Raw genomic sequence first — 20,635 nt, forward strand, 5'->3', positions numbered from 1 at the left:
TTGGAAGTGACCTCAAAAGTTCAGGGCAGGGCTTCCCTGGTGGCGCAGTGGTTGAGAGTCCGCCTGCCGATGCAGGGGACACGGGTTCGTGTCCCGGTCTGGGAAGGTCCCACATGCCGCGGAGTGGCTAGGCCCGTGAGCCATGGCCGCTGAGCCTGCACGTCCGGAGCCTGTGCTCCGCAATGGGAGAGGCCACAACGGTGAGAGGCCCGCGTACCACAAAAAAAAAAAAAAAAAAAAAAAAAAGTTCAGGTCAGGATGTAAGACAGGTGGCCAACCACCTTACACATTTCCAAAGACAGGAAGCTCACTACCTTACAAGGCATCCTACACCATCACTGGCCATCACTGATTATTGGAAAGTTCTTCCTTCTGCTGAGTTCAAACCTGTCTCCCCTGTAGCTTCCAACCTTCTCCTATTTCTATTCTGGCTCCACACACTAGGAGCATCCTTCCTGTCCTCTACCCCCTTATCTTGTGGGTCTCACTGATAGGTGACAGAGCATCCGTCAACTATATTCTGAGACAGGTCACTCCAAGGAGTTTCTCATGTATGTTACTTTAACTGAAATGGAGCATCTATTCTGGAATGGAGACAGGGGTTAAGAGCAAGAGTTTTGGGGTTAAAGAGATGTAGATTTAGATCCTAATCACTTACTAGCTATAAATGGTAAGCCTTGAGGTAAGTCACTTACACTTTCTGAGCTGTATCACTTGAATAACCTAGTTGAGAAGCTTTCTAATAGAGCTATTAGAGCGTTAAACAAGCTAATGCGTATACGATTCTTAGGCACTATGCCCGGCACGCAGTAAGTGCTCAATAAATAGTGGCTTGGCTACAATTGTTGTGTACTTAGGCCTTATGTCAGACACTGGGGGTACAAAGATGAATACAACAGTCCCTGACACGTAGGACTATTAGTCTAGCAGAGGAGACACACTCCTTTCAGAAGATCAGGCTGCAGATTTTCCCCTGTCTGCTGTAACACCGTACTCTCTGAGTGAGCAGAAACTCCCTAGAGCAAACAGATCCCTGGGGACAGACATTCCAGAGAGACCAGGAGGAGGGCAGCAGAGAACAGACTCTGGTGCTTCCAGGGCCTTCTAGGAGCACACCCTCCCTGGGAATTCTGATCCCACCACCAGGAGCTGGGAAAGAAGAAAGAAGCCAGCTGGCTCCTAGAAACAAGAGTGTTCATTGTGAGGATCAGCTCACCCCTGTGCCCGTGGCTGCAGCCCTGCCCACAGGCAGGACAGGTGTCTGCTTACGTGGCCCCACTCCTCATACTTCCCCCACCCACCACCTGATATATGATCTGTGATGGATATGATATTCTTTTATCATGGGCAACCTGATGGTAATGTTTCTAATGAGTTCTGATTGTGCTACTTGTTGCTGCTCAAAACCTTCAGTGTTCCTCCAGCACCTTGTGATGGAAGCTCAAATCCCTTACCTGAGCATCCAAGGCCCTCTGGGATCTGGCCCAGCCTCTCATCTCCTGCTAACCCCTCTAAGCACCCTATGCCTCAATGCAAACAAAATGTCTCTGGGTCTTACTATCTGCTCATCCTCGTGGCAAAATGAACTCCTGCCCATCCTTCCAAGGCCCAGCCTGAGGGCCACCTCCTCCATGAAACCCAGGCACAAATGACTGCTCTCTCCTTGGACTCTACAGATGATACACATTTCAGTGGCAGCAGCTATCACACCCTGCCTCCCGTCACAGCCATCTGTGCTAACACCTCATCTGCCCAAATAGTCTGAGCATTCTAGCGGTCTCTGCAGACCCCCTGTGGCATCTAGTCTCAAAGCCTTACATAGGGCAGGAGCGCAATAACATTCTCTGAATTGAAACAAAATGCGTAATATACTGTATGTAATGCATTTGAGCTCCTTTCCCAGGCACTGACTCTGACGTGGAGAAGGAGCTAGAGGGAACCACAGATCTGAAGCGAATCCAAGAATATCATGAGAGTACTTCTGGCACAGAGTAGGCTGGAGAAATAATTCTTTAAAAAAACGGTGTGGTGATAGAATTCGTGTGCCTTAAAACTTCTTTTAAAAAGTCCATCTAATTATGAAGGGGGATTATTGGTATCAGGACCTTGCTGTCTGTCTAGTGACCCCCAGAAGGGAGAGATGTGCTAAAGGTTTTATGGCCTGGTTAGCGGAAGAGCTGGTCTCAGACTCAGGGTTTAAGATACCGAGTCTCTTCACTAAACTTCAACTCCTGAACCTTGCTATACTGGTAAGACTGCTGTGGCCACTTGGAAGCTCCATGATACTTTCCACTACACAAAGTAAGACTTAGATTCGTTCTTTATGTATCTCTGAAACATGTAGATGGGAAAAAGTCTTCCCCTCTCCCCATGTAATTTTTACCTTAGGGGTAACCCTATTCACTATCATCTTCATGCTGGGGAGCATTACTCAAGCAATCCACTATAAGCCAGGACTACCTATAAGTGAGATATTATTAGTTCCATTTTCCAGACGACAAACTCTGGCTCAGTGAGCTCAAGTACTTGTCCAAGGTCACACAGCTGAACTAAGACAAAGCTGGATATGACTAAGTTCTGGGATCTTTCCGCTATGCCAGGCTATCGTGGACAGTGAAATAGAAGCCGTGTACTTGGCACAAACTGCTACTTTCCCTGGAAAGTTACCAAGCTGGAGAGATCGCGCTATAATATTTTATTAGTTAGACTTAAAGTTGGAAGGAACCATTCTGTAGATGAGGAAGTAAGTCCAGAGAAATCAACTAAGTTGTCCAAGGTCATCCTAGTAGTTTCTAACGGAGCTGGACCGGACTCTCCATCTGAACTCAGAGTTCTTTTGAATGGACAGCAAGGGGAAAGGGGAGAGGGATGTGGCTCTATGACCTTTGACAGACCAGCTGATCTGCTCTGGGGCTTCATGGTAACCATGGAGAAGTGATCCTTCATTCCCCAGGGCCGCTGATGTTCTAGGCCAGCATTGTCCAACAGAACTTTCTGTGCTGTCCAACATGGTAGCCACCAGCTACAGGTGGCTACTGAGTACTTCAAACATGCCTAGTGTGACTGAGGAACTGAACTTTTCATTTAATTTTAATTATTTTAAACTCAGATGTAAGGAGCCATATATGGCTAGTGGCTACTAGACAGAACAGCTCGAGGCCCAGGAACAACACAAAGTTATAGCATCTCAGAGCTAGAAGGAAACTTTAGATCATTTAGTCAGACTCCAGTCTGGTATAGGAATCCCTCTAAGTCACCCCTAATGACTCCATTTGCATGTGTCTGACAATCAGGGACTCACTACCACCCAAGGCAAATGATAGACACATAGATTCTCTTTCCAGATTCTTGACATATAGGATTGAGCTTCAGAGTCACTTTTTTTTTCTCTAGAGAATGGAAAAGCAACCATTGTGGAGTGAATATGTGAGTGCAGCACTGTTTGGCCATCTTCCTCATTTGCCTCTGGACAACCCTTACAGCATCTGGTCTTTTCAAAACGTGGAGCTGAGAAATGGAGACAAGATACCAGGGATGGGTTGACCAGAGTGGACAAGAAAGGACCACTGTTTCCTGGGATCTGGAGTCCACAGCTCTCCTAGGACACCTGGGGTGTGCTGAATGTTTTTTTAAGCAGCTCACATCACACTGTGGGATCTTTTACACTTGTAGACAGCTAAAGCCCCCAAGCCTCATTCCACACACTTCTGAAAACTGAAGTGTCCTTGTAACCTGCGCCTGACCAATTTTCTTTTGTAACCCAGACACAGGACACTGTGGATGACCTTTAAGATACTGGGAACATAAGAGCCTCACTGGGCAGAGTAAGGGAACTGTATTTCCATCTCTCAAACTCCTACACCTGTATCTGAAATTAATCACTCAATGGAAGTTAACAGGGCGCTAGGAAGCAAAGCAGCCAAACGGAATGTGTCACAGGAGAGAAAGTGCCTGGTACAACTGGGGTAGACGGGTCTCCCGTTTCCACTGGTGTTGCCACCCCCTCTCTTCCCTCCTCGAGGATTCAGTGATCCAGTCGCCCCTGCTGACCTTGGCAGGGAAGCATTCCCACACCGGCTCTGACTACAGCCATAATGGGGGAGGAGAGAAAATGCCTTTTTATTATTAACGAGACAGAGGGAGGTAGTCTATCATTTCTGGGTGGGGTGATATCTGCCAGCAGAAAATGATCTGCTAACTCTCCGGGAAGCATTAAGAGCAGTGATAGGAGAAATAATTGCTTATGCCAAGAGCAAAGAAAAGATGCCTCAGCGGAATGGAGGCCTTTAGCAAGGCAGGTGGATTGCGGGCGCGCGGAGGGAGGGAGGTAAGCCTCCCTGATGACCCCTGGCAAGAGAAAGAAGCAGGAGGTGCAAACGGGAAACTGCAAAACTCAAGTGTGGAAAGATCCCCCGGAGGCACCGTTAGTGCTATTAGAAGAATAACGCCTAAATGGAGAAATGGCTAAGCAACATCAGAGCAAGAGGCTGAAATAAAGGAGCTGCTCTCCTTTCCGGAGAAGCGAGGGTTTTTTCCCCTTCCGAAAAGCCTTCACTCACGCACCTTCCCCTCCTCTAGCTCTGCTCCCTCCGGAACCGGGCTGTTGCCTCGCGATAAAGCTTCTCTTTTACTCTCTCACCTCCTCTCCTGACTGAGCGCCAACCCTCCTGGGTTCGGCCACAGTGGCAGGAACAGCTTTTTTGTCCCCTCCTCCCGACCTAATCCTGAAATCACTCACGCCTCCAGTTTGCACAAGAGCTGTGCTCTGGGAATGCTTTCTTTAAATTCATATTTTTATAATTTGAGTAATAGTTTAATGCAATGATTAGGAAAAGAAAAGCCACAACATCATTTGTAAATGTAATGCAACGAGAAAAGGAAGGAAAAATATAAAAACGTTAATAGCATGGAGATGGGAATGTCTGACATTGCCTTCATTACATGATAATGAATTTTCCGAATTATTTATAAATAAGCCTGTTTTGCTTTTAAAATGAGTCAAAAAAGCTTCTAATAGAGCTGAGGAAAACCAAAGTCTAAGGCTGACAAAAACCTAGCACAGCAGCCTGCAAGCCTCTGGTTTCGTTCGTCAAACAACCTAAGTGACGCACCAGTGCCAGATGAACCTACTTGGAGCTTTACTTTGATCAGATCCCTCTCCTGCTCAAACTGTGCACAGCTCCCTACTCCGGCTCCTCTACCCCAATCAAGTGGGAACCCCTGCAGCCCTGTGGCAGTCCCCATCTCACCGCATTAGAGGCGCTCCTTCGCATGTTTGTGGCTCCCATGAGAGATGAGTTTCCAGAGGCAGAGCAGTGAACACTTCTCTAATCCTGGTCCTCAAACTCAGGTTAAAACCCAAACAGGTGTCCCACTGCATGGAAAGGGTTAGGGTCCTACATCCTCAAATCCCATTCTGGATCACTTTTTACTGAAGGCTCTCAGTGTAACTTGTATATCAATCCAAACTTCTGGTAAACATATCCCTCTTTTGAAGCTACTACAGAACCATCTACTTTTCTTTGTTCCTAATTAATGCAACACAGAGCTGGACTACTGCAACTGCATTCAACAGAGTGCTTCTTAGAAAGAGGCTGGAATTCAGAAGCTGCTCTTGTAAATGCCCTGCAGAGGTTCAGGACTGCGACAGGCAACCACTGCGGGGTCCAGGAGTACTGGGGATCATCTTCCAGAACCCACAGCCGTTTTGCTCAGTGCTTCTCAGCATCTAAAGTGATCTCTGTTGGAGACAAACTGGGGGTTGGAAGCTAAACAGCACTTCCAAGGCCCTAAACAGGGCAAATAATCTCCACTGGGTTTATGGTTGAAATGCTGAGAAAAGACCCAATTTTGGGTCTTTGGCAGCCTAGTCAGTGTAAGCCCATGGTCCATACCCCATGCCTCTCTTTTTTTTTTTTTTTTTTTTTTTTTCGGTACGCAGGCCTCTCACTGCTGTGGCCTCTCCCGTTGTGGAGCACAGGCTTCGGACGCGCAAGCTCAGCGGCCATGGTTCACGGGCCCAGCCGCTCCACGGCATGTGGGATCCTCCCAGACCGGGGCACGAACCCATGTCCCCTGCATCGGCAGGCGGGCTCTCAACCACTGCGCCACCAGGGAAGCGCCCCCCATGCCTCTCTGACTCACACGGATGGAAGAATCTCCAGGGCACTGCCATCCCTAGGTCACCGAAGTCCTAGGACCTAGCTCAGGGCCTGGAAAGCAGGGGTCTCAGAAGATACGATCTGAAGTCAGGTCTGTCTCCTGATTGATGGCAGAAGCCCCGAACCACAAGTCTGTTTACTGAAGAACCCGGAGGAGCCATGCAATTCATCTGTTTGCTTTTTATATATCTTCCCTCACCAGGGAGTATAACCCATGTGTGCACAGAACCAAATACACACCCACACACTCACAGAATGCATGTGCCGCTGAGCAAGCAGGCAGTGAGACATTCCCACACTGACGACCTATTGCCAGAGTTATTTTTAAAACATTTTTTTCTTATTCCAAATCTCACTTACTAACTGTGTGATCCTGGATAAGTCTCTTAACCTCTTTGGGCCTCAGTTTCCTCAATTGTATAAAGGAGAGAATCACTATTTTAAGAATCAGAGCTGATGTGTGTAAAGCATCTAGCCCTAGGGAAGCTTCAAGGGTTAAATGTTATTAAACATGCGTAGCGGTTAGAATACTGTTGGACACAGAGTAAATGCTCAATATAAGGTATCATTACTATCATTATTATTATTATTTCCTTTCCAGCTCATGCTCACATATTAAGTAGCTCCTCTTCTGGAAGAATCTTTCACGGCACCTTTGGATGCTAACTCAACTCAACTGCTGGCCACTTGTGTGCCTTCGGACAAGTCAATTCATCTCTGAGCCTAATCTCCAAGAGGCGTGGGAACCTGGCCACTTTCTCCCCCTAAAGAAGTTATAATCCAAAGAATAATTCCTCTGCAGTCATGTGTTTGCAAACATGTACTAGATGGTTCCAAGGAGATCTCTGTAATGCATGCTTCCAATGAAGATACTTGGTTTTTTTCCCCAGATAGGCAAGTTATCTGCAGTCATCCACACTACTTAGAGGGGCTTATTTAAAGAAGCATTCTCTTTCTCTGCTTTGATGCTGTATCTATGCTAAGATTGTATTCTCCTTGAGGACAGGGGCCTGGTCTTCCCTCCACGTGCCCTCAGTATTCACACACAATCACATTACATCCCCCTTAATAAAGGGGAAACGAACATTTGTTAACAGGGAACCATCATTTGTGGGCACCTTCTACTAGCAGCCTAGTAATGAATCATTCACTTTCAAAATGCAAAATAGTGTGTGTGTATTTAAATTTGAGTTCAGAGGCTGCAAACTGCTTCTCCGTAAGTCATCTCTTAAGTTTTGTTTGTCCCAGCAATCCCACTACTGGGCATATACCCTGAGAAAAGCATAATTCAAAAAGAGTCATGTACCAAAATGTTCATTGCAGCTCTATTTACAATAGCCAGGACATGGGAGCAACCTAAGTGTCCATCAACAGATGAATGGATAAAGAAGATGTGTCACATATATACAATGGAATATTACTCAGCCATAAAAAGAAACGAAATTGAGTTATTTGTAGTGAGGTGGATGGACCTAGAGTCTGTCATACAGCGTGAAGTAAGTCAGAAAGAGAAAAACAAATACCGCATGCTTACACATATATATGCAATCTAAGAAAAAAAAATGTCATGAAGAACCTAGGGGTAAGACGGGAATAAAGACACAGACCTACTAGAGCATGGACTTGAGGATATGGGGAAGGGGAAGGGTAAGCTGTGACAAAGTGAGAGAGTGGCATGGACATATATACACTACCAAATGTAAACTAGATAGCTAGTGGGAAGCAGCTGCATAGCACAGGGAGATCAGCTCCGTGCTTTGTGACCACCTAGAGGGGTGGGATAGGGAGTGTGGGAGGGAGGGAGACACAAGAGGGAAGAGATATGGGAACATATGTATATGTATAGCTGATTCACTTTGTTATGAAGCAGAAACTAACACACCATTGTAAAGCAATTATACTCCAATAAAGATGTTAAAAAAAAAAGTTTTGTTTGGCTTGCCTACATAATGCTCTAAAATTTTTTGAGTTGGTTTTTAACCTTTAAAAATTGGGAGATTTGGCATAAAATATCTAGCTTTTGGTTTCTATTGAATAAGTGGAAGATCTGACAATGATCTGGGTTTAAATAATCAGTAGTAGCGAAGAACAGCTGCCCCTTTTAGTGCTCTCCAGCTCACTATAGTCTCCACTACTCCCTCAGGGCTTTCTAGAACTATCCCTGAATCTAGCTGTTCATCATTAACCTTCAAAGCTTAGGAATTAACTCTTGGTTTGCCTGCATCTATGTTGTACATTACGTTTGAAGTCGTGTGTTTTGCAGGAAGCAAAAGGAGGGACAGACTTGACCGAAGTTTGCAAACATGTACTACATGATTCTGAGGAGACTTCTATGATGCATGCTTCCAAAGAAGATACTTGTTTTTTCCAGATAGGCAAGTTATCTTATTCCTTCATGGGAATAAGAGCAAAGAGATAAATCTCATGTCACTTATCAAAGCAAACTGAAGCAGAAGAAGTAAATAGTGGCCTGAAAGGCAGAAAAGTAATTTAAAAAAAATTAATAAATGATGAGACTATTAACAGCACACAAAAAGGGTTTGCTTTTTTCCTTTCCTTTAATATGATTTTTACCTGAAACACTGTGTCCCTTTAGGAAAGGGAAGAAAAGTTAATAAAGGAACCTATCACTCAAACTTAATTTTTAGTATGGCAAATAAACGCTTTAATGAAAGGACTGAAATCCCCAGGTTTGCACATTAAATTTTCATTCATCGTAGAGAATGGAAATTATTGATTCAGCCGTGGCATCATGCATTTTGAATCCTACAGTGCCTCGGAAGCCCACGTTGCTGCTGGGTGCAAATGTGTTGGCAGCATTTTGATGCAGGGTGAGCACAGGGTGGGTGAGGGAGTGGGGAAAGGGATATAGAGATGGGAAGGAGGCTGACTGGTTCTTCACAGAAAGAAAATAATCAATGTTCCTTGTTTCTAAGATCCACTGAGACAAAGCACTTCTTCTGATGGCATCATGGGCCAGGGGGGTTGCATTCTGAGATCAGAAAAGCCGGATCCACTCAGCCTTTTGGGAATCTTCAATGGCTTCATGGAATACTTTATTTTAAAAAAGCAGAATGGATGGCTAAGAATTTGACCCTAAGCTCTTGGGGAGGTTTGGGTTTTAAGAAAACTGTAGAGGAAAGAAAAGCATCTTTCTCAGTTTAAGATTAGGGAAGAGCATCAAGGGAAGAGCAAATGTCTGACATTCTATCGCTGAACTGGATAACACAAAAAAAATCAATCAAACCCACAAATACACCTCTCAACCTGGTGTGGCCTCATCAAAGAATCAGGTGACAAGAGCATCCCATCTCAAAGCATTGAAAATAGGTATGTTTTTCCTTTGAAAGAAATTAGTGCTCCTGTCTCTCAGAGGACTACCCCATAATTAAACAACTCTCGATTATTTCTCCTTTAGAGAACTCACAGGGACTGATTCTAAGCTGAGACTGAGGCAACCTGTGTCAAGCCCATTTTGGGGTCTTTGTGAAGCCCAGACTGTATGAGATCAGAAAAGCGATCATCTTTAGAAAATAAGCTAAACTAAATTGCAAAAGTAGAGTGGCTTAAAAGAAAGGAAAGAAGGAAGCAAGGAAGGAAGGAAGGAAAGAAAGGAGGGAGGGAGTGGAGGAAGAAAGAAAGAAAAAGAAAGAAAGAAAGAGAGAGAAAGAAAGGGAAAGAAAGAAAGAAAGGAAGGAAGAAAGAAAGAAGAAAGAAAGATATAAAAGAGAGAGAAAGAGAAAGAAAGATAACCACATACTATATTCCAAAAAGAGAAGGTTTCTGTTTTGTTTTGGTTTTGTTTTGATTACCTCCCAGCTAAGATTTTCTTACACCAGTAGCCTCTTGTCAGTCTGGATGTTGGAAAAGTAGCTCTGTTGAACCATAAAGTTCTGGTTTTGTGTTTTCAAATGCTGAGAGCTGGTGCCATCTGTAGATTTCCGTTCTGGGAGAGGTTTCTCTTTTGTCCTACTTTGCGTCAGACCTGCTGTCGTGAGGATAAGAGCGCCCAGGACACACCTCCCCATGGTTTCATAGGCTATGAAGGATGGGACTCATTAATCGGCTGGCAGCTGCCCCCAAACAGGATGCTGCCTGGAGGTGGGGGAAGAAGGGAGAGGGAGGCTGAGGAAGAGGCAGGCTCCATCCAGGAGACCACCACTGGCTGTCAGGGGCCAGGGGCCGAAAGCAAACAGCACCACCTCCTCAAGGATCCTCACAAGGTGAAGTCTGAACGGAGAGAGTGACTATCCAGCCACAGAAATGTCCATTTGGAGGAGCAGGCTCTGAGGGACTGTTTTTCTTTTCTGACTTGAAACAACCCCTCCTGAGATATTATCTACCAGTCTGATTATTTTTGGATTGCTAGAATGTTTACTTTTTCATTCCTCCCCAGATGTTATAGTACCTGACCCTATTATACCAGTGCATTTCTTTTAAACTGATTTTTCCTTTTCAAGTCTTGTTTAGGAGGGTCCTCTTCACCTTCAGGTAAAACCAAGATGCTTGGCCTCACATGTGAGCCCCCTGCCTACCTCCTATCCTCATCTTTTCATCATCTCCCTGCTCAACCTTAGGCCATAGTGTGTTCTATATGTTGTTCCCCACTCACAATGTTTATATACATTTTCACAGCTTTGCATGTATTGTTCCCTCTGCCTGGAACAGCTTCTTCCCTTGGCTCTGCTCTGACCATCTTTGCAGGCTTGAGCTCACAGGCATTCTTTTTTTTTTTTTTTTTTTTTTGCGGTACGCGGGCCTCTCACTGTTGTGGCCTCTCCCGTTGCGGAGCACAGGCTCCGGATGTGCAGGCTCAGTGGCCACGGCTCACGGGCCCAGCTGCTCCGCGGCATGTGGGGTCTTCCCGAACCGGGGCACGATCCTGTGTCCCCTGCATCGGCAGGCGGACTCTCAACCACTGCGCCACCAGGGAAGCCCACACAGGCATTCTTGATGGGGTTAGTCATCCCTGGCATCTTACCTGCTCTCTGGAATGGAGGTCCCACAGCTTGTGGTCTCCTCCCTCTACTCAACTCTCACCTCTTTCTTCTGTAATGATCTGTGTCCCTCACTTAGTACAGTGGATGGTAAGTGTCCTTTGAATAATAAATAAAGAACGCCACTGCCAGCTCCCTCATAGCCTGAATTTATTAGATCAAAGGAATGAAATTTAACCAGTGCCTCCCAAATAAGGAGCTAACATGTAACCTCTTACCTTTATGGTTTTGGTCTGGAGTCTGAGTCCATTTAAAGTGTTGATGGCTTTCTCTGCATCCTTTGGATCAATATAGTTAACGAATCCATACCCTAAACTCTGTCCTGTGGAAACATTTTTTAAAAAAGAGAGAGAGAGAGCTCATTATCTTTATAGAGGTAACACTTCCCATTGCAGTGCGTCAAAACCCTCTAGTACATGGTTCCTTTTATACCAGGGTTTACTCCCAGGTTGAGAAGTTTCTAGTTCTTCCATCTCTCACTCTGGTCAGCCTTTAAACTCACAGGAGCTGCCCCAGCTGGGAATAGATAAGTGCCCGTGCACGTCCACACCATATACACACAAGTGTCCACTTAATTGGGAAGAGGCAGGGCAGGGTAGTGGAAAAGAGCAGGTGTGGTTTGTTAGAAGAGTTCTGAACTGGAGTCCTGGGGCTTTTCCTATCAGCTGTGTGACTCTGAAGAGAATTCACTTAATCTCCTGTTTTCCCCAGACATTTCTTCTCTGCAGATACCAGCACTTGCCACAGACAGGTTTGAGAGGGTTAACGAGATATTGAGCATGCAGTGCCTACCTAGAACATAGTAGCTGCTCAACAAAAGACAGCTCTGCTATGCTCAGTCCTGTAAAATTGGGACAAGTGCTGGATGCAGTAGCTGTGTCTGCTGCCTCAGTCAGGCTATCCATGCCTACACTCAGAGGACTGTAGCAAGATCTGAGCAGCAAAGATTGGAGACATTTATAGTGAAGGCACGGCCAGAATTTAAAGCAATTGCAACAAATCATTCATTGCCCTCATCATTCCCCCAGCCTAAGAACAATAAAAAATGGAAAGAACTGGGGAGCTCCTAACACTTTGCAGAGTGCAAATACACTCTGCAAAGAGGATTTAGCTACTTTAGGTGAAGATGGCATCAACTTCTCTGAAAAGAGAGGTAGCAAGTGACAGGGCTCCCCCACTAAGTGAAATAAAAATAATGTGCTTGCGATCGTGCCACTGATTATAAATAGTCCATCAGCTCTGCCATGTGTCATCAGCCAAAAATATCATTAGGAAACTTTACATTTTCTGACATACTCTTTAAGAAATACAGAGCTTGGGGTGGCTGCAAAGCCAGCTTGAACTTCCCAGGCAATGTTATTGATTTGTGGGCGGCAGCAGAGCCGAAGGGGAGGAAAATGACAGGACGTCACATGTCAGGAAAGACTGATTACATAAAGCTGTCTTTGGAGTACACTCAGACCAGGGCTGGGAGACAATACAGCAAAAAGTCTGCCATGTCCTGGTGACAGGAGCCCACTTCAGCAGCCAAAAAATCTTTCCAACAGCTTCTGTTTTGCTGGTAAATGTCTGTGTTTGTGTTGGTCGTAGGAGGGAACCTGGGAAAACAAGTTGGGTTCCGGATCAGAAAATGGATGACTTTATTATCCTTTATAGGGTGGAAGTATAGAGAATCATGAGGAAACTCAGTTGCATTTTTGTCCCCAAAATGGAAAACCCCAAATGGCAATACATTAGGATATTCCTTCTGTTTTGGAATAACAGGGTTAGAACAGGAAAGACAGGCGCAAACTTCGCCAGATATGCCCTTCACCAGCCAGAATTAGTAACTGAAGAAGGGGGAGAAAATGTTGAGCACGCTGTAGCTACCAGGGCCCTTCTCTTTCTATTTCACTGGGTTATGTGTGGTGTGTGAGAGGTATGTGTGTATGAGTGGCGAGTGCACGTGTGCACACACACGCATGCACACACACACACAGGAGAGTAACAGTTAGAGAAAGAGATGCGTGTGAACACAAGACCCTGCTACACGTTCTCAGAAAATTTTTTGCAAATCCAAAAATACATGAGACTAATTCATTGGTTTAAAAATATCATTCATCCTAAATTCAGCTTCACCTCATCAAGCCTAGCTAAATTCACCTAATTAAGTCTATTTTCATCATGCAAATTTATCAGCCCTTATTTACCTTGTATATAAGAGAAGCCTTAAAAATTGCTGTAAAAGTCTTACAGTTATTTCTTTTAAACAGTCATGCACCAAATTGAGGGGCTTTGGAGGGCACTTTTAAAGTAATAATCTCAATGACAAACCTTATGTATGAGTTCTAGGAAACAGGTCAGAGTCAATCTATCCAACTAAATTTGATTTGTATAAAATTAAAATGAAATACGAAAAATATAGACAAAACACTCACCACTTAACTGCACTTAACCACTTACCAATGACTCATTGTACTGATGGAATATATGTGGAAGAATTTATCATGCCTACCAGTGGTGCATGTTCCCTGATATACTACCTTTCTTTCCAGTTATTCATATATTTACGGAAATCTTAAATATATATAGTAGCTATGATTTTTATATTCTATATTTTATCTTTATTTTAGAACATTGCTTCAGGAGGAAGGAAAACACACTCAGATTCTAGGAAGGTTCTGAAGGTCAAGTGAAGGAAAGACTCCTGCCCAGCAAGATACGCCACATCTACCCACCTGCCTGTGTAGTCCCAAACCCACCATCACCTTAGTACCTGACTGCAATTAGCACAACCGTGTTATGCTCACCTGCTCTAGGTTTAGAGAGAGACTGCATTTAATGTCAAGAATGAGGGTGCTTTGGGGAAAACTAAAAACTAGATGAACACCGTTTCAGAAAGGAAAGGGATAAAAGATCAGAGGTTTTCCTTGATATGAAATAATGAACTGCAAACTCTAAAACAGGACACTGCACTGAACAGGAGGAGGAGAGAGGTGGAAAGGCTTGCCTGTGAATTGAAAGATATGAGATAAACTGGCAGCACAATAAAACTACCTGTGCTTAGCCTGGTTCATGAACAGGCTTCTTTACGTGCTGCTTTGCCATCATGGAAGGAATACAGCTAAGTCTCATAAAAAATACTCAGTGGAGCTAAGCATATTCTTTTAAAACACTCTTGAGAGGATTAGATCCCTAGGTAGAAAATATAAAAACTCAAGCCTCATTTCTTTCAGAAACTGTTTTAGTAGGGAGGGAGAGTAAAATGAGGAGGAATTTTATGTTTTAATTTTGGTGGCCATATACTGGTGATGGGTTTTGGATTTGCATTTCTGTATTTAAATTGTACACAGAACATAGAAAAATACAAATGAAACATATTCACAAAGAATACCAACACTATTTCTACGAGGACCAAGAGAGCCACCATGCTGGGAAGGCCCAGGGGACCCAGTCTGGAGCCTAGAACTAAGTGTGTCTATATGCATCCCAGAAATAGATAAGGTTTTTGTTTTTTTCTTTCTTCTTCTCAAATAGCTTCATTCTCTCCCTTTATCAGCAGCAGCAAGATGTGACCACACAGGTATGGCAACAGTAATTTCAGAACAGAAAATTAAAACAAACTTTATTTTGCTCCCAGTGTATGAGCTTATTTTGATAGCAAGCCAAGCATACAAATGAAATCATTGAAGTTATGTTTACTGAATCACCAATAAAGAAAAAACAAAATCATTAAAGACAAGATACAATATTATAAAATGAAGACTACCTCCAATATTCAGAAACTATAGTGAGTGCCTGCTCCCTGATGCCCAAGACCTACAACCCTTCCTTGTGACCAGTCCTCAGCAGTCCTGACCAGCAGGCTTGGGTAAGAGGCCCAGTGGCCATGAATGGGCAAGAAAGGCATTCTTGGCAGTTTGGGATAGAAACTTAAAATTAGAATGTAGTTTCCAAGGGAAAACTGTTATACACAATGGCTACATTTTTAAGGCGCTTCAGTGTATTTTGGATTAAACAGATTCTTGTTTTTAACAAGCTTTTCTTAAATCTGCACCTGAATATTTCTATTTTTTAAACTGCGCACATATGCATATACACACACAAAGACACGACGTGTCCTCTTACTACAATGTGGCAATATTTCTCTTCTGTTATAATAATTTCTATACCTAACTTCTCCCCTTAGAAAGCAAACACTTCTCCCTACAAGAACTAGTTTATAAAGACTGCGTACTTGAACATGGTAGGTACTCAACAAATATTTGATAAGGGAACAGATGGATACATACACTTGTACTAATTCTCCATTGCTGGAAGCACATGACCAGGATGTGTTTATGTTTGGAGGGAGAAGAGGATGAGAGGGGCACCTGGGGAATTCATTTCGTATTTGTGAAAAAGGGAGAACAGGACAACAAGCTGACATCAGGGACTGGAAAACACAAACAAAAAATGTCCTGGTGGGTTCCCCTCCAGCACAGATCAGGTGAAAAATAAAAACCATCCTGGCTCACGTTTCCAAAGAAATCCTGAGTTTCCAAAGTGCCTTTCCACCCATTATGTCACATTTGAGTCTCCCAACAACCCCGTGGGAGAGAGAGTCATCATTTATAGATGTGGAAACTGAAGTTCTGAGAGAAGAGCGATTTGCTCTACTATCCCTGAATAGCTGAAACTGAGTCTAGATCAGGGGTTGGCAAACTGTTTTATGTTTAGGGTGAGACAGTAAATAGTTTAGGATTGGTGGGTCCTCCAGTCTGTCATGATGACACTGCCATTGTAGCGTGAAGGCAGCCATGTACAATATGTAAACTAATGAGCATGGCTGAGTGCCAATAAAACTTTATTTAGAAAAAAAGAGGCAATGGGCTCAATTTGGCCTTTGGGCCATAGTTTGCTCACCCCTTGGTATAGATCTTTTGACTCCAAATCTAGTCCCCTTTGCCATATCCACAGTTACTCCGCTGGAACTAGTGTTGTTGACAACTATACTGAGGCCCTGAAATATCTCTGAAGTTGTTTTGAACCGCCTGAGAAAAAAGTAAATTACCTTCAATAGTTTGTGTTAAGCACTTTCATTGTATTCAAATGCTAGGAAATGTCACCATCATAGCTGATTATAACCCCTCATTTCCCAGTCATTCTGGAGAGAAGTTGTTTTCCCTTGCCTTTGGGGTCCTGTGGGTTATGACAGCAGGACCCTAAATACGACATCCTTATGGCTGATGGCAGCAGCAGAGAAGCTGTCCCCTCACAGGGCTGACCAGGAGGAGCCTCAGCATTTCTGCACTGCCAACCTGCACACATTGCTCTTTCTTTCTTCAAAAACCATCATTCTCCAGAAACCGAACAGCTACTCCCCTCATCTGCAAAGCCCCCAAGGGGGCAGCCAGATGGGTACCTGCTGTTGATGAAACCTTCTGCGTTGAGTAAGGAATTTTTGTGGATGTTGGAACCCTTAGCTCAGGCTGAAATTCTGTTCTCAAAGCACATGATAAAATCTCCAGTCACCTCAAGATCACCTGCAGGGCAGTAATCCACATGCTGGGTTAAACTCAGCCAACTTCAAATCCTAGGACTCCCTCCCTGCCAGTCCTGAGATGACATTCCCTGTTGTCCACTGCCTTGAAATCTACTTCAACACACCCTAAAGAGGGTCAGAGAGTTCTGAGGCTGTTACTGCATGTACTCATGTATGTGTGGCCCAAAACTGTACTTGCTGTATATCCTTGGTTAATTCATTTAAGCTTCACCAGCCTGTTCCCTTATCTGGAAAAACAGGGATAATCCCTTATCTTCACAATCAAAGGATCACCGTGAGGATTAACTATATTAACATGAGGATGAACAGAAGCTACAATTTATTCAGTGCCTACTTTGTGCCAGGCACTCTGCTAAGTGGCTTACTAAAATTACCTAATTTAATCCTGTGGAAATGGGTACCATTAGGCCCATTGTAAAGATAAGGAAAGTGAGGCTAAGAAATGTTAAATAACCTGCCCCAAGTCAACTAGGAAGTAGGCCTCCAGGCTAGGATTTGAATGAACTCAGGTCTGTGGGACTTCCCAGCTCATGCCTTTTCCCCACAGGGTTTGGTCTCTCTGCAAAGGCACAGCAGTGTCTGGCATCAGGCAAGAACTCAAGGGGATGCACACCCCTTGTGTTGGGAACTCTTCCCCTTCTTCACAGTGACTGAGATGCTTTGAGATGCTAGAGCATCCACGGCTCTGTTCCTTCCCAGCCCACCTCTGTGGGTGTTTACACTTGCTGGACAGTCTGAGTCTTGGATTTTCTCCTGCAAACTCAAGTGTTAGTAGATCCAAGTAATCAGAGGATTTATTTTCTTTTGGTAGTTCACACAATTCCCTCAAATTAAGTATGGTTTAAAGTCTTGCTACTCTAAGTGTGATCCCTGTACCAGCATCACTGGCATCACTGGGGACTTGTAAGAAATGCAGCCTCAGCTTATTGCTCTGTGACCGAGGCTAAGTTGAATGAACCTCTCCACACCCTGATTTCTGAGAAAACTACACATCTAACTCAGAGTCACAGGGAAGGGAAGCTCTGACAGGAAAGGATTTCTTAATATATGCTATTTCTTTTCATCCGCAGATTTTGCATTCTTACTTTGCCTCTTTTTGCTAGAGTAATCTCATCTGCAAAATGGACTTAATATTACTTTTTTCATGGTGTTATTAGGAGTACTGAAAGTGATAATGCTTGTAAAGTGCCTGGTATATAACAGAGGCTCAATAGATGCTGGTTTCTTTTCTTTCGTCTCCCATGCCCCAGTAGATACTGCCCTACACTGTTGCGTCTGAGGATGCTATCTTCTGAATGAGGCCCAACCTCCTCAAAGGTAGAGAATGTTTCTGATGCTTTTCTTTCACATTGGAGTACATAGCATGCAATAGGCATACTAATTCCACAAATAACTGACACCTACTACATGCTAGATACTATGAGTGTGCCTCCAATAACCAAGAAATTGTTCCTGCCTTCAGGTGACTTGTCTCATTCCCTAACCCCCCAATCAGAATATCAATTCACTGATGGCGGAAACCAAGTATTTTTTGTTCTCTGCTATGTTCCCAGAGGATGGTGGTAAGAGGTATGGAACCAGATCCCATGAGACACATCTGAAAGACCTGTGGGCTTTAACCTTGAAGGAGAGAAGATTCTAGGGGTGCTCAGTACTTGAAAGGCTGCATGGGAAGTCAGGGGTAGGCTTGCTATGTGGTGTCCCAAGGGAGAGAATGAGAATCAGGCAATAGAAGAAAGTGAGGGAGTAGATTTTTGCCTTGATAAGAGGAAGAACTTTCTACTAATGATTTTATAAGGATACAGGCTGCCTTGTGAGGTGTAAGGGCCCCCTGACTAGAACTATGCAAACAGATCTACATTTTATCAGGAGATGTTGCAGCAGTTAACAAGATCAATTCATAAGATACCTTCTAATGCTAAGATACAAAGGTTCTAAATTATATTTATTTGAGACCCCATGCTCACAGTTTATCCTGATTTCTAACTGAGAAAATAAAAATAATAGAGAATATTTATTAAGCACCTACTGTGGGCTAAGCACTTTACATATATTATTATTTAAATCTTTACAACCTCTGAAGCAGGCATTTCCATCCTTGTTTTACAGAAGGGGAAACTGAGGCTTCAAAAGGAGAAATAACACACCCAGGGTTATTTGGCTAGAGAATAGTAGCCAGACCCATCTGACTTCAGAGCCTGTGCACTTTCTGCTGTGCCCTGGTTTCTTGAATATGTGCTGATTTGTGTGTTAAACACCTGCCCTGACACAGCACAGTGTGCCTGAGACTTTGAGAGAGCCTGGGTTTTCTAGTACTATCTCCAAGTCTTCATTCTTTCCATTTAATTTCAATATATACCCCCAAAGTATCCCATTCGCATCTTCCACATTGGTTGTGTCTGTCAAACTGGATCTGGTAGGTCATAGAATGACAGTCTTGGAAAGGACTTAACTATCAATCATCTTTGAGTCTCTTCTACAGATTTGGCAACTGAGGACCAAGGAAGAAGCAAGCAGTTCATGGTCCAGTAAGAAAATCAGAACTGTGAATCAACAACTACAGTAGAGTGTGGCTAAGTGTTGTGACAGTGAGAAGGAGAGAGGGCTTTCTGGAGGATATAACTGAGTTGAGACTAATTTGAAAAGATTGATAGGAGATAGCCAGGCCATAGACAGAGAAGGGCGTTCCAGGAGGAGGGGACAGCTTAAGCATCTATCCCTTGAGGAGAGAAGACTGCTATTCAGTTTATAGCTATTACCTCCAGGAGGCCAGTGCAGCTGATGTCAACCTGAACTGTCAATATCGATTCTAAGATGAGTGCTCAGATGTATACATGAGATCTCCCCATACCTCTGGCACTGATTTAGGAATCATTTAGACATCTGAAATTTTGAGTGCCTCTGCTCTCTGCCAACAACAAACACTATTAAAAAAAACAGGACCCAGCCTTCTTATTCTGAATTCCCAAAGTATTTAAAATTACATTGAATCAGTACTTGGTTATTTCCAGAGGCTACATTCTGGCTTCCTAAGCAGATGAAACTTCCCAGTTGAGAGCTCATCATGCGGCGTCAAGATGATAACAAGCAAAGCACTTGGTCCATAGTGGGCATTCAATATAAACTTGTCGATCTAAATGTATTTCTCAGTGAACCCTAAGTTCCTTAGGGCAGGGACGTGGGTCTTATTAATCTTGGTACAACCAATGTCTGGCACATAGTAGGCTTTCAGTAAATCTATGTTGAATGAATGAATGTATGAATTCAATAATCAAATTAATAGTAAAAATATAGTTATCATTTTTTGAGTGCTTACTATGTATACTGAGTGCTTTATTTCTTTTTTTCCAGCTTTACTGAGGTATAATTGACAAATAAGCTTGTAAGATCATACACACTACCATATTTAAAACAGATAACCAACAAGGACCCTGTGTATAGCACAGGGAACTCAGCTCAGTATTCTCTAATAACCTAAATGGGAAAAGAATTTGAAAAAGAATGGATACTTGTATGGGAATAACTGAATCACTTTGCTGTACACTCGTAACTGTGAATCAACTATACTCCAATATAAAATAAAAATTAATAAAATAAAATAAAGTGTACAGCATGATGATTTATATATATATATATAAACACCTTGTGAAACGATTCCTCCCATCTAGTTAATTAACACATATTTATCTTTTTTTTTTTTTTTTTTGCAGTGAGAACATTTAAATTCTACCTGACTGCTTAATTTGTATCATCTCATCTGCTCCCTAAAACAATCTTACAAGTTAGGTATGGTCACTGCCATTTACCATTGAGAAGACATGTCCAGAGGCCTCAGATCCCAAGACACAAGTCCCTCTGACTCTAAAGCTCATACAGGCTTTCAACAGAGTTTCTTGATTTCAGAGACGATATCAACCAAACTGTTCAAGTAGATGTAAAACAATACCTCTGTT

The 20,635-nt window shown here is 43.4% G+C and overlaps 1 protein-coding gene across 8 annotated transcripts in view; it reads right to left on the reverse strand.

The window, feature by feature from the left end:
- The window catches only part of ELAVL4 (ELAV like RNA binding protein 4), a gene marked incomplete at both ends in the record, with an annotated part of 86,298 nt that overhangs the window by 12,960 nt on the left and 52,703 nt on the right, over positions 1-20,635 (reverse strand). For all 8 annotated transcript variants that reach the window (XM_082833368.1, XM_082833367.1, XM_082833366.1 and 5 more), the window contains one exon: positions 11,377-11,480. In XM_082833368.1, coding sequence (XP_082689494.1) covers positions 11,377-11,480 — 104 coding nt within the window. The remainder of the gene's footprint in view (positions 1-11,376; positions 11,481-20,635) is intronic.

Source organism: Leucopleurus acutus, assembly GCF_964270905.1.
Source record: "Leucopleurus acutus genome assembly, chromosome: 2".
Taxonomy (NCBI): domain Eukaryota; kingdom Metazoa; phylum Chordata; class Mammalia; order Artiodactyla; family Delphinidae; genus Leucopleurus; species Leucopleurus acutus.